Source organism: Calidris pugnax, unplaced genomic scaffold (genome assembly GCF_001431845.1).
Source record: "Calidris pugnax isolate Ruff unplaced genomic scaffold, ASM143184v1 scaffold42, whole genome shotgun sequence".
In the NCBI taxonomy this organism is placed as follows: Eukaryota; Metazoa; Chordata; class Aves; order Charadriiformes; family Scolopacidae; genus Calidris; species Calidris pugnax.
In genome coordinates, this window is record NW_015090920.1 from 4,493,485 (window position 1) to 4,505,698 (window position 12,214).

Below are 12,214 nucleotides of genomic sequence, written 5' to 3' on the forward strand. Positions count from 1 at the left end.
TGCAGTTGTGCATTTCTGAATAAAGTAAAATATTTCAATACGTGAAATTTCTGAGGTTTTTTGTTCTTTGAATTTCTGAAGAATCTGGTTTTATGCCAAACCCACTTTTATGGCCATATGTTGATTTGTCTAGGCAGAGTTATAGGAAGTGACTGGATTGTGTGATCACCTTGTCTATCATGCCTGCAGGTAGCTTTGAAAGGAAAATAAGTGTCAAAAGTATAATGCAGTCTGAGCGGAATTTCTGAGAATGATGTATGTGAGGGTCTTTTAGAAAATCGGCATCATTTAGGTGGAGCTGAAAAGACGCTGATTTCTGTAATTGTTTTGAGGATCTTTAAAGTGGAGTGCAAAATATAAAATAATGTGGATCTGTGAAGTCCTCAGCGATAGGGCATATACCCTCTTCATGAAGCAAACAGTTGTCTGTGAAAGCTGTGACAATGCTATTTCAGTCTTCTTACTGTACATTTCTTAATGCATATTCTATTGCTCTTAAAGATATTTTAAATTACATCAAATGAAACTTTTCAATGACCTAGCATAAAACAAGTCCAATCAGGATGTAAAAAATAGTGAATATTTTCTTAAGCATTCTGAAGTAGGTTGCAAAAATCCCAGTGACTGTGTTGGGTTCACCTGTTTTACCTGCATCTTTAAAATGTACTTTTAGCATTTACTGTTGTAATTAAGGGATCACCTACATGAAGACTAAACGTGTCACTGTCTCAGTGAAAGAATAGTAACATACTTTGAATAGATCTCTTCTTTAACATCATTGAAATAAAACACGTGAATGTCTTCACTTTATTATTAATTATTAATTTATTTATTTGAAATAACTACACGGATTTTTGTTGCTTGATATTTATACAAATGGTAAGGTTAGTTGAGCTAACTACTTAGTTAGGAAGATTCACTCCCTATCTTTTTAGACTATCATCCTATGAATGCTTATATGATTTACTTTGCATATATGTGTAGCAGGGTTTCAATTAAATGAATATTGATGGAACTATTACCTTAGGTTATAAAATAATCAAGCAGAGATTGTTTTAGTTTTGTTACTGTGGAATACCAAATGCTTTATTGTGACTTAACAACTAAACATGTGTGCACATACTTCCAAGTTTGTGCCCAGACTTCCAAGTTTTTATGCATAAAATAAAATGTATATTAATGTGCGATATCTGTGTATGAAATTTGCAGATACTAAGAAAAAGCGCAATATTAATGGTATATTTTTATTTTGTAGCTTGGATCATCCTCCTCTGTGCCTTTTACATCTATATTCTCGCAGCTGTTTATGACTGTTGTAGTCCCCCTTATTATTGGACAGGTATGTCTTTTAAATATACATTCTTATTTAAAAAAATAAGATAAAGAGCGCTATCTTAAAGACAGACTGGCAACCCAGTAAGCTGCCACATAGGAACAGCCTCGGGATAGTGAAGTCTAATATCAGAGAAAAGATGCTACAGTGCTCCCTGGAGCCACATTGATCTTTGTTGAGATTGAGCATCTGTCCCTCACTACCACAAACATACGCTACTGCATATCGAGGAGGGAGTTTGTGAACATAAAGTGGGAAAAATGGCAGCCCAGACTGTGAGAAATTCCAGCCCCATACAAATGAGCTTTGAGAATACTATATAGTCCTTTTGTCACATGCCCTTTGCCTGGATGATGAAGGAAGTTCTCTCTGTGTAGAATCTTAAAGCTTGTGTAACACAATCACATGTATTTAAGAGTTTGGGTTTTATAAATACACTTCAACAAGAAATAGGATGATTCTCCTTTTAAAAGGATTTGAAGCAGTTTCTGGAAGTGAACGATCAACAGCTCAAATTACTCTAAGCACAATTTTTTTCTGAAATTATTGCACTTGATTGTTCAGAGGATTTGGAAGAGAGGAAGTCTAAGGGATAGCTACAGATCAAAACCATCAAGGGTAGTTGGCGTTGATTGTCTTGATTAAGTACAACTGTGCAAAGGTAAACCAAACTGCCCAGATGGGTAGAGAAGCCATTTTTGAAGGTGGATATCCAAAAATATCCAAAAATCAGGGAAAACAACAAGCAAGAAAAGGACTGACACCAAAAGATACAGGGATGGGTCTGCTCCCATCTAGATGGGGAGTTTACTGAGCTGTTGCACAACATGCAGCAGAGCAACAGAATATTGCTTTGTGAATCACAAGTTCCCCACTCTGGGATCCCAGATGCATTAAGAGATAATGGCCCACAATTCATGAATGACAGTTTCAGCAATTACTTCTAATTTATCATTTCGTGGCCACGTCAATTCCTTACCACGCAGAGTCATACCGTTCAGCAGAAAAGTCAGTGGAAGAATGCCTGGTAAGGTTACCTGATAGCAAAGAGCTGGATTGGGGAGAAAAAAAAATGAGCTTAGAACCTTCCTGCTTGGAGGATTGCTTCTCTTCAGCCTTCCTAACTCAGCTGTGATCAACAGAGGCTTAATGCTTGATCCACATCAGTGTAAAACAGAAAAAGCTGCTTAAAGGAAGCATTCTCCAAGGGCTTTATTTTCCTTTAAAAAAATCTCGCCTCTGGGAAAACCTGTGTTGCCTAAACGCTCATTTCCCGAGCAGGCTGCAGAGCTGGCTGTTTGAGCAGCCCCTGGGATACAAGCAAAGCAGATGAGAAGGTGCTTTTAGATTTGTTTTGTTTGGGTTTTTTGTTTGCTTTATGGCAAAATGTATCGAGGGTTTTGGTTCCTTGGCTGACTTATCGGAATTTTTAATGATGGCTGGGAGAAAGAAGTCACAATAGTGTAATTGATGCTTATTTTCTGTTGTTTCTCAAACAATTTTTCAGTGTGTTGAGACTGACAGGAGTCCAACACCTTTTTCTAGGCACTGAGAATGAAATGTGTAAGGGGCTGCAGGTACAGGCTCTGCTCAGGTGGTGGCTGCCATTTGATAGGTAAAGAACTGATAAAAGAGGAGGAAGATGATACGTTATCAGAAAGGCACTGATTCTTACAGATAGCAGTTACTGATAGATAGTCTTCAAGAAGAAGAAGAATTGCTGTGTTCCTTGTCAGAGATCTCCAGGTTCTCCAAACCTAAAAATGCATGGTGGCCTCCATCCTCTGTGTCTACAGATGTTTTTTTGCTAATTACTAATGACGTTACTAAATCAGTATTGATGGTATACTATTGCATTTGTATTTATAGAGTAAAGAATAAGACCTCTCTGACAAGAGGTCTTGAAAAGAGGCATAATCTAATATTCTATAAGCCTTGAAGATCTGTAGTGCATAAGAGCTTGCTTTTTGTGCACCACTCTTGTATACCTCTAAGGGGAATTTGAGAATACTTGTTAGATGATAAACACGGTAATAGATATTTCGTGGAAAAGATTTTTGAATTTGTTCTGGCAGCTTGACGTTCTGATTCTTTTTTTCCTGGATAGTAGAGTTCTGGTGAAGATTGCTGCTCCTGAGCTGTTGTGATTTTGCTAAAGTAATTGTTTCCTTGTCTATAATACTTTTAGCCAGCAAAAATAGAAGGTTTTGAGAAATGCCTAAGCAGTTTCTTTAAGACCAGTTGTGAGATTTGGCTGAAGACTGTTGTTTCTTTGCTTATTTTTTTCTTCTGAAGTGACAGATAACGGGAACAGTGAAAACCACTGCAATTTTTCCTTTCCTCTTTTTGCAGACTTTCTCCATTCTCTACACCTAAGTGCTTATGACAGACTTTTATTTTATGTTTTATATTAAAGAGCGATTTATGATTAAATGTTAATGAAATAGAATTTTCACTGTGCTTTCATTATATTCTACTAGTTTGAACATTTTTCAAAGCAGCACACCAAAACCCGCTGTTTTCTATGAATAAATAATAAAAAGCTTGTCTGTACATTATCATTCATGCATTCTCTAGTTGCCCCATTGGTAATTTGTCTGCCAGCGTAAAGTGGGCACTTCACATTAAACAGACCTTAACTAAAGCTAAAATTAATGTTATGATTCTAAGTAGTTCTTCTTCCCAAATCTATAAAATGAAGCCAGTTGCACAGAAATCCTCGCTGAATCTGGTCACACAAAAAAAATCTTGATGTCCTACAAGTAAAGGATTTTAAGTGCCTTCTGCATCGTTGCCCAAAATGTTCCGGAGGAACCCTATCAGCATTTGGGAGGTGTGCTTATAACCACAACTCTAAAAGGGTGCTATGTTGCAATACAAGTTGTCAGTGAAATCGAAACTAAAAAGCTTAGCAATGTATTTATTTTTAAAGAATAAAAAATTGAAAGGGCAAGGTAGGTGGCAGCTGCTAGGGAATAGAAGGTACTGTTCACCTAAACCTAGTATTTGTTTATAGTGGGTGGGTGGGGGAAACAATAGTTAAAGAAAGTGTTTTAAGAAAAGGCAATGTCAAATCCTTTCGTTCTTGTAACTTAAATCCACATGGAAGTAGCCCTACTTTCTCTTCAAAGTCCAAGGGAGCTGCAAGGAGGAGGAGTGGTACCTTGGGAGACGAGTGCTTCTGGAAGCTTGTTGCAGAAAAATGAGATGGCAGAAAAACAGCCTTCAGACCGCAGTTTTCTGACGCTTGGCTCTAACAGGGATCAGAACCTCATCTCCACAGAAATACAAAATAGGAAGAAAACCTGCAGCTGCTACAGGCTCCTGTTACAGTTTTGCCATGTTGCACCTGTTTGTAAGGTTTTAAAGCAACAGTTGTAAATTACCCCAAAATGTGAAAGTTAATTTTGAAAGTGGCCTTGGGTGGGTTTTGCAAAACTTGCTTTGAAGGTGTATATGTGTCGGGAGCTTTCTCTTGGGAGTAAACTGACTGACATAATGGAGTAAGATAGCTTTCAGGGGAGTCTGGTGAGATGAGGAAAGAAAACAAGCTGCTTGTAAGATTGCAAAAATGGGGTTTTTTCCATCCCACCTTCAGAAAAGAAATATTAGATTGCGCGCTCTGTAAAATAAGGATAGATTTTACATTTGTTGATGTCCTAGAAGATATAGAAAGCTGGGTGAACCATAAAGTTTGATATTTTATAGCAGTATATAGGAGCAGGAGAATGCGTGCCTTCACACAGGTACAGTCCCTATGAAATTATCAGGACAGAGTGTGGCTGAAGTGATACAAGCTGTGCTTTGGGCAAGCGTCTGTACCTTTGAACTGCCATGCAGACCTTGGTTATGTGGAGGGTGGCTATGCTATAGAAATCTGTGAAGGATGTTCCTTCTCATTTATGTCATTTCTACAACCTGCATTATCTCCCTTCCATTCCAGTGTCTGATTCTTTCTGTGAGTTTTCACAGTCGTCGTCACCTTAGTTCACTTCTTTTCCAATTTTTCCCCCTTTCCTGTCTTCCGTGCTTCACTGAAATATTTCCCAGTATTCCATACACTCTTCTTTCTTGGTTTACCATCACTATATAAGAAGAGATACTGAAAAGTTAGTGAACTGTTGCAAATATCAGGTTCAGTCAAGGCTTTTTCAGAAGGAAATTTTGTATTGCAGAGTTCATTGCAAAGGTCTGTTGCTCTAAGTGGTAATAATATTAGTTAAGAATGAGTTAGGGAATCTTACCTTTAAAAGACAAAGCGAATAAGGTGACTGCTGCATTTAGGTGTAGTGATAATCCAGCATAGTTTCAGCTTGTTTGCTTCCGTGTTTCAACACAGAAAAGTGTTTTGTGTTTCTTTGTTGAAGTGTTAAAGCCCCAGGTGGGTTTTCCAGGCGTTTAGAAGTACATACCAATAGAATAATAAGCAAGAGGAGCAGAAGTGCAGTAAAACCACTGTAAATTCTGTTAAAGATTAAATCGGTCCAAAAGACTTGATAGAATAAGGAAAAATCTATTTTGTGTAAGAAGTAAATACCAAGAAATACTCTTGTGTGTATAATGGAAACAGAAAAAGTGACTTCATAACTGGGCTCTTTGCATTTCATGGGTTTAAAAAAAATTAAGTTGAAGTTCTAGATAATTTTTAAAAGATGTACTGTATTACAAATGTCAGATATTATTCCATTCCATGTACATGGGGGGAGCTCCTTGCCTTATTTAGTTCAATTAATAATGAGCATTAATGAATTACATTGTTTATTGCATTTCTTATCTTGTATGTCCAGCACTTGAGCAGGCAGGTGGAAATGTTCTAGCTGTATCTTACTGACAGATTTCTCTGGGTATACAGTGTGACTGTTACTGAAGTACAATTAGATATATGAATTGTTTTTCTGCAGTATATCTTCTGCTATTTTCATGATTTTATAATAGATAAACATTATTTACCTGCTTTCCTGGAATAGCAGGTTGCTTTTCTTTGTCCAGGGAATGTTAAGTGAATTAAGCACGGGAGCAGTTAGCCCATTGCTTGGGGAGCCTGGTGTTGAGATAAGGAGGTTATGGCAGGATACAAAGCAGTCTGGAGGAAAAATACTGTAGATGCAACCATTCTGCTAAAAGAACTGAATTGAAATGGGGAGACAACTGTTAATTCACGTGTAATTACATTCCTTTGTTGTTAAAAATTAAATCCTGGGCAAGAGGAAAGTTTGAGCCTAGAACTGTGTTTTGAAGCAAATTTGAGCTGATGCCTTTCCAAAAACCTTTGGAGATTGCGAGAACATAGTCACCAGGAGGTAGTTACCTGATGGACAGATTTATGTTCTTTTATCATTTAACTTTTCTGTGAGTTTATCAGCCACTTTCATCATGCAGGCTATTTAAAAAATACCACCTACTACAAAGTTTTGCTTTTCTTTCTCTCTTCTTTCCGCTAAACCACAGTTTGAGGAGAGGATTCGCCATGTTCTTTCATGTGCAGCCCCTGGGTCAGCCATCACAAATTCCTTGTTCTTTGACACAGGCATTTAAATCTGCACAAAAACCTTTGCAATTTATTGTGCTTCATGTGATCACTGCTCTAGGACCAGAGGCCCCAAAGCCCTCCTTGCAGAAGTAATTCTGCAGGAGTCTCAGGAGGGATATGGGTTGCAAGGTTGTATCTTAAAAAATTGTGCCTACATTCTCTGCACTATGGGAGCACCTTGCAGTATTTTCCCCTCCATAGTATGTTTTAAAATTATTATTATTTTGTCACAGAATGATTATTCTTCCAACATCTTTGCCTCCACCCCGCCCTGAGATGTTTTTAACTGCATTTTTTTTTATGTGAGGTATTCCCTTTCATTAGAAACAGTAGAATTATTGCATCTGAAGAGTACTCCCTTTTTGGCTCTTCTCCATCAGTTTGCCAGTCTGATGCATCTCTTTTGGGAGTCAGTCGTTTGCGTTTCTACCCCGGGCTGTAAGTTGGTCTTTTCACAGGAGTTTCAGTTCAGATGTTTTCTTAACTGCTTGTTTTTCTCTTGCTTGTCTCTCGGTTGCCCCCATTGTACTGGTATGTACTCTGAATTACTGGACTTTGTCATCTCAACTAGTCCGGTGCCTGAGTCTGGCCGTAACATGCAAAAAATGATTGTGTTAGCTGTTGCTGTGTTTGCAGACAACTGTAGCTTAATATCTCTGGGCAGACTCCGAATTACTTATGAGATTCTTTATTGAATCATTTCAATCTGCGTTGCTCGTGGCTTTTCAACCTCTATTAAACTTCCTGTCAGAGAGTGCCGGCACCACAGAACAACGAGGTTTCGCTGCCTGGCTGGCTCTGTGCTTCACTCTGTGTTGTCTTGATTGTATTTGTGGGATTTATGATTATTTCACTACAAATCTTCCCTTTTTTCTTTTTTTTTTTTTTTTTTTTAAGTTCTGGGTTAACCCTGAAAAGTTACAGAATTGGGTTAAGAATTAAAAGGCTTTCAAAGCATCCTTGTCCTGAAACAACTCTGCAGGGCATGAATAAGTAACAAATGGATTGTTTTTCAGTCAAAATGAATCAGCTGACATGAGCTTCCCTGTGAAAAATCTAGTTGAGTTTTTACAGATACTTGTAGGGTTATATTTCTCCCTTCTTCGGTTACACAAGAATTTTGATTACCTTGAATCAACGATTGTAGGCTGAATTGACCTCTGAATTACAGATCTTCTTGAACCTTGTGAGAAGATCCAAATATATGGGATTCTGCATTAGGATGTATTCTGTCTGTGTTTTTACAGTATACATTTAACATGACACTGGGTTGATTAGATGATTTTCTGAAGCTACAGTTTAGTTCTTCAGGGTCTGACTATGTCATTTTCTTTAAAATACAATGTGCAGTAAGAAGCTGTACTGGTTTTTATGCTTGTTGATTCACAATAATGCCACACGAGACAGAGTGGGATATTCAAAGAAGACATCACCTGATTGAAGATTTTGGGGAAATGCTGCTTGCAGTTTCATTTTTAAAATGTTTTTTCCTTCTCTTATATACCAATCCATGTAAAATTGTTATTATTGTCATATATGTTATAATTGTACGTTGTACAGGCACAAGGTACAATTTGTTTGTGTAATAAATGCCTCCAGTATAAGTTGCACTGTGGCATAATTAACCATCACTTTTCTTTTTCAACATCTCATTACTTTCAGTATAAGTCCTCTGGAAGTACCATGAATAAAATGGTGGTCTTAAGTAACTTTTCCTTTTTCTAATGTGACCTTGTTTTATAGGATACTAGGATTTTTTTTGAACTTCCTTAGAAAACACTCACTTTAGAGGTGAAGAACTTTGCTTTTGGCTTCTGATAATTACAGAGTCCCAAATCTGCTCAAATTAGACTAACCTGGTCTTCCCATTTGATGTCTTTCACACTGTGCACTAAATGTCTTCCCTCAGCTTTTCTTTCATCGATGTAGTGGTTTATTCCTACCCGGTAGCATATACGGAGGTGGCTGAAGGAGCTCCATTGTATGTTCTTTCAGGAGTTTGGCCACATATTCTGAGTTACGTTCTCTCTTTAACATCTGGCAAGTGTGAAATTTTAAAGCTGAGTGTTTTCACTGGGGTGTTGAGCATTCCCTTACACGGTTTTCTTGTAAATATGTTATTTTTCATCAGTGGGAATCACAGAAGTGCTGGGAGGTGAGTGCTGGGCTTCAGCCTGCTTAGCTCTGCGTGAACCCCACGCGCCACGTTTTTATTATGTGCCCTGCCATGTGGCCAGTGAAGTCTGTTTGTGGTGGTCACTGGTGTAGATGGCTTCCAGGACTTCCCTATTGAGACACATGCAAACTAGCTGGGAAGGCAGTGAGGAAAGCTGATAGATAGCTGTGAGGTCAATCCTGCAGCCTTTGGCAGTTAGTGTGTGAGAAGGTCCTGCAGTAACATTGGTGGTGATGCTTTGATACTAATCTTGAATACCTCTAAAATGTTCTGTATCATTTAACCCATAGTGGTGGTGGTTATTAATGGTACCTCTATGGGAAGGTAACGAGGCACCTTTGGAGCCCTCTGGTAGAAGCGCTTCAGGATCTGAAAGAGCATGGTAACAGAGAACATTGGGAAGTCTCGGGAGAAATTAGGCAAGATAATGTGATTGCTGAAAAATTAACACAAGTTGCAGCTGTATGATAAAAGCTTTAAAAAGTTTTTTCAAAGCAAATAAAGTAAAGAGAAAAACTAAAAGCGACTCCCCAGGCAGGACTGAAATAGATGCATTGTATCTGCTGAGGCTTAGTCCTGTAGTAAGTGGCACAATTTGAAAGTTGAAGTTACTTTAAAATTTGTAGTTGTTTCTAAAAAATTCTTGAAAAACAACTTCAGATTCTGTTTCCTGAAAGTGCAAAAGTTCCACTAAGTACAGGAGGTTTCCTTGTTTTTATGTGTTAATTCTGGTATTCTAAAAGCGTGCAAATGGCATTTGTCTTTGGATTTACAAAAACTCTAGATATTCAGAGTTTGAATTATTTAAACTCCCACAACACATGCACTTTTGCTTTTCAAGCTTGAGTTATAATTTAATTAAAAACTTCTGGTGCATCGCTAGCTATTTAAATATTAAAATGTTCCATGGATCACTTTCGATTATCTACCGTCATGAAATTGCTGAAGATGTCAGATTTTTAAGATTCCCAAAGTTGCACTTGGAATTGTCTGTTGATGCAAAGGGGACTGTGATAATTACATACATCCATTAGTATCAGCAGAGGAGATAAACTTTGGGGAGGCTTAATGGGCATGTCTCAGTGACAGCTAGCAAAGAACATTTGGCATGATTAAGGATGGATTTGAATGTACTTGAAAATATACTCTCATTATGGACGCCCAGTGGAAGTTGCACTACAAATGTTAAATTCCCCAGAAGAAGAGTTGTGTGGCAGGGAAGCTTTGAAATCCACTGTGGCCGTCATCCAAATTACTCTCTTCTCTTTGTGTCTTTCCGCTGTCAGATTCACTTTGTGCTGCCCAACTTGGCTCCCTGCATCTTTGAAAAGAGGCAACCTGTTGGTTTTCTGTGTTTCAGATTGTCCGAAGATACATCAAGGACTGGCTGGAAAGGAAGAAGCCTCCATTTGGCACCATCAGCAGCTGTGTGCTCCTGATGATCATCTACACCACCTTCTGTGACACTTTCGCCAATCCAAATATTGACCTCGATAAATTTAGCTTGATAATAATAGTGTTCATAAGTAAGTTCAGCCTTTAAGCTTTTCTTTTATCTGTGCTTTGGTTGTGTAATGAGCTGTATGTACTGGAAAGGGTGGGACTGTGGGGATACTGGTGTGGGGCTAGAGCTTGTACTTTTAATGCGTCTAGTAAACCAGGTTACCAGCCTTCTTGGGGCTGCATGCTTTTAGGGGACTGAGTAAGCATTTAGAGAGGGATGAACCCTACTATTTAGGATGCCTGAGGTTGCTCGGTGGTCCTCCCTTTCTAAAGGGACACAATATTCTTTTCCAAGTGTTTACAACCATTCTGGTTTGACTTCTTTGTTATTAAGCGACCATAAATGCACAGATGTTGCATTCCAAACAGAAAGGAAAGATTTGGGGTTGAGCTGTTACTCCAAAAGCAGTGTTATAGCTTTTAAATAGTTCTTTCTTACCATATTATAAACCTAGAAACTAGTTGGGAGTTGGAATGTGTTGATGTATTTCTGTGGATGAACACGTTTCTTGCAGAGTTTGTTTTAGAAGCACTCTAGTCATTCAGCCTTAAATAACATACACATGAGAATAGACTGTTGGTATCCTTGCCATCGGTTAAAAATACACTTGCAGATCACTCCCTCCCAGGGAAAGGCGGTGGTGTACAGCCACTGTCTCCTCTCCCAGTAGGGAATTCCTGTCTTGCTTCAGACTGTCCAGAGACAGGAGTTTCAATTTGCTTGGGAGAGAGATAACTAGAGAATAAATCACATCTCATGCACTCTCAAACTGTAAGATTTCAAGAAGTCAGTGCATCACCTACCTTGAAGTGTGTTTCTGTCTAATGAAAATAATGTATCTTCTATAAATCCAACCTCTGCTAAAGTCAGTAGGAAATTTGCCCCTGCCCTTTGAGAGTCAGTTCTTATTCTGTGTGTTTTTTGGCAGTTTTTTGGATTATGAAACACTATACGTGTTTAAAATACTACATGGAATTATAAATGCTGCTGTGTAAATACTTTATTCAGAAAGCAAAGAAGGAGGAAGCCATGCTAAGAGGTTTGATTTTATTTATTTTTTTTTTTCCAAATGGAATAAATACTTGTTTGCTAGGCACCTGAGAAGGACCACATCCCAGATACACTTATATCAGTGCAGAGTTGTCAGCAAAAAAAAGAGATACGGAAATTTTTCAACTCTGCTTTAACATGCAGACAAATTCAGAATGAAGTAATTTTATGTTATTGTGCTGACTGCTACTTTAAAAAAAGAAGTTTTTTTTTTTTTTTTAAGTTTTGGTCTTCTTTGAAGAAGTAGTGCTGTAGAGTGGTTCCTTCCATTGCCTTTTTTGTCTTGTCTTTTATTTCTCTGTAAGGCAACTCTGCATCTGTGCCATGTGTAATTACAGATACCACTTGCAGTACAATAGACTGAAAATAATTATATATACATTTTTGTTGCCAGTGTGCATAACTAGAGTTTCTTAGTAAGAATATTAACATGAGCATTGAAACTGCTTGGAACATATTAGACTTTTGGTGTTTTTTTCTAAAATATTTATAAAACCAAAATGCAAGGAAGTTGTGGAGATGGATACACACTTTGTATTCTAGCAAAAATTTCTGTACTGTTGTTGGATGTGTTGGCTGGGGGTGTGTGTTGTTTTATACCAGGATGTAAAATTAATTTGA

General features: G+C 37.9%; 1 protein-coding gene across 1 annotated transcript in view; it reads left to right on the plus strand.

Annotated features, from left to right (window-relative positions):
• Positions 1 to 12,214, plus strand: part of SLC10A7 (solute carrier family 10 member 7) — a 160,189-nt gene that overhangs the window by 123,143 nt on the left and 24,832 nt on the right. The window contains exons 7-8 of the mRNA XM_014949813.1: positions 1,256 to 1,339; positions 10,400 to 10,565. Coding sequence (XP_014805299.1) covers positions 1,256 to 1,339; positions 10,400 to 10,565 — 250 coding nt within the window. The remainder of the gene's footprint in view (positions 1 to 1,255; positions 1,340 to 10,399; positions 10,566 to 12,214) is intronic.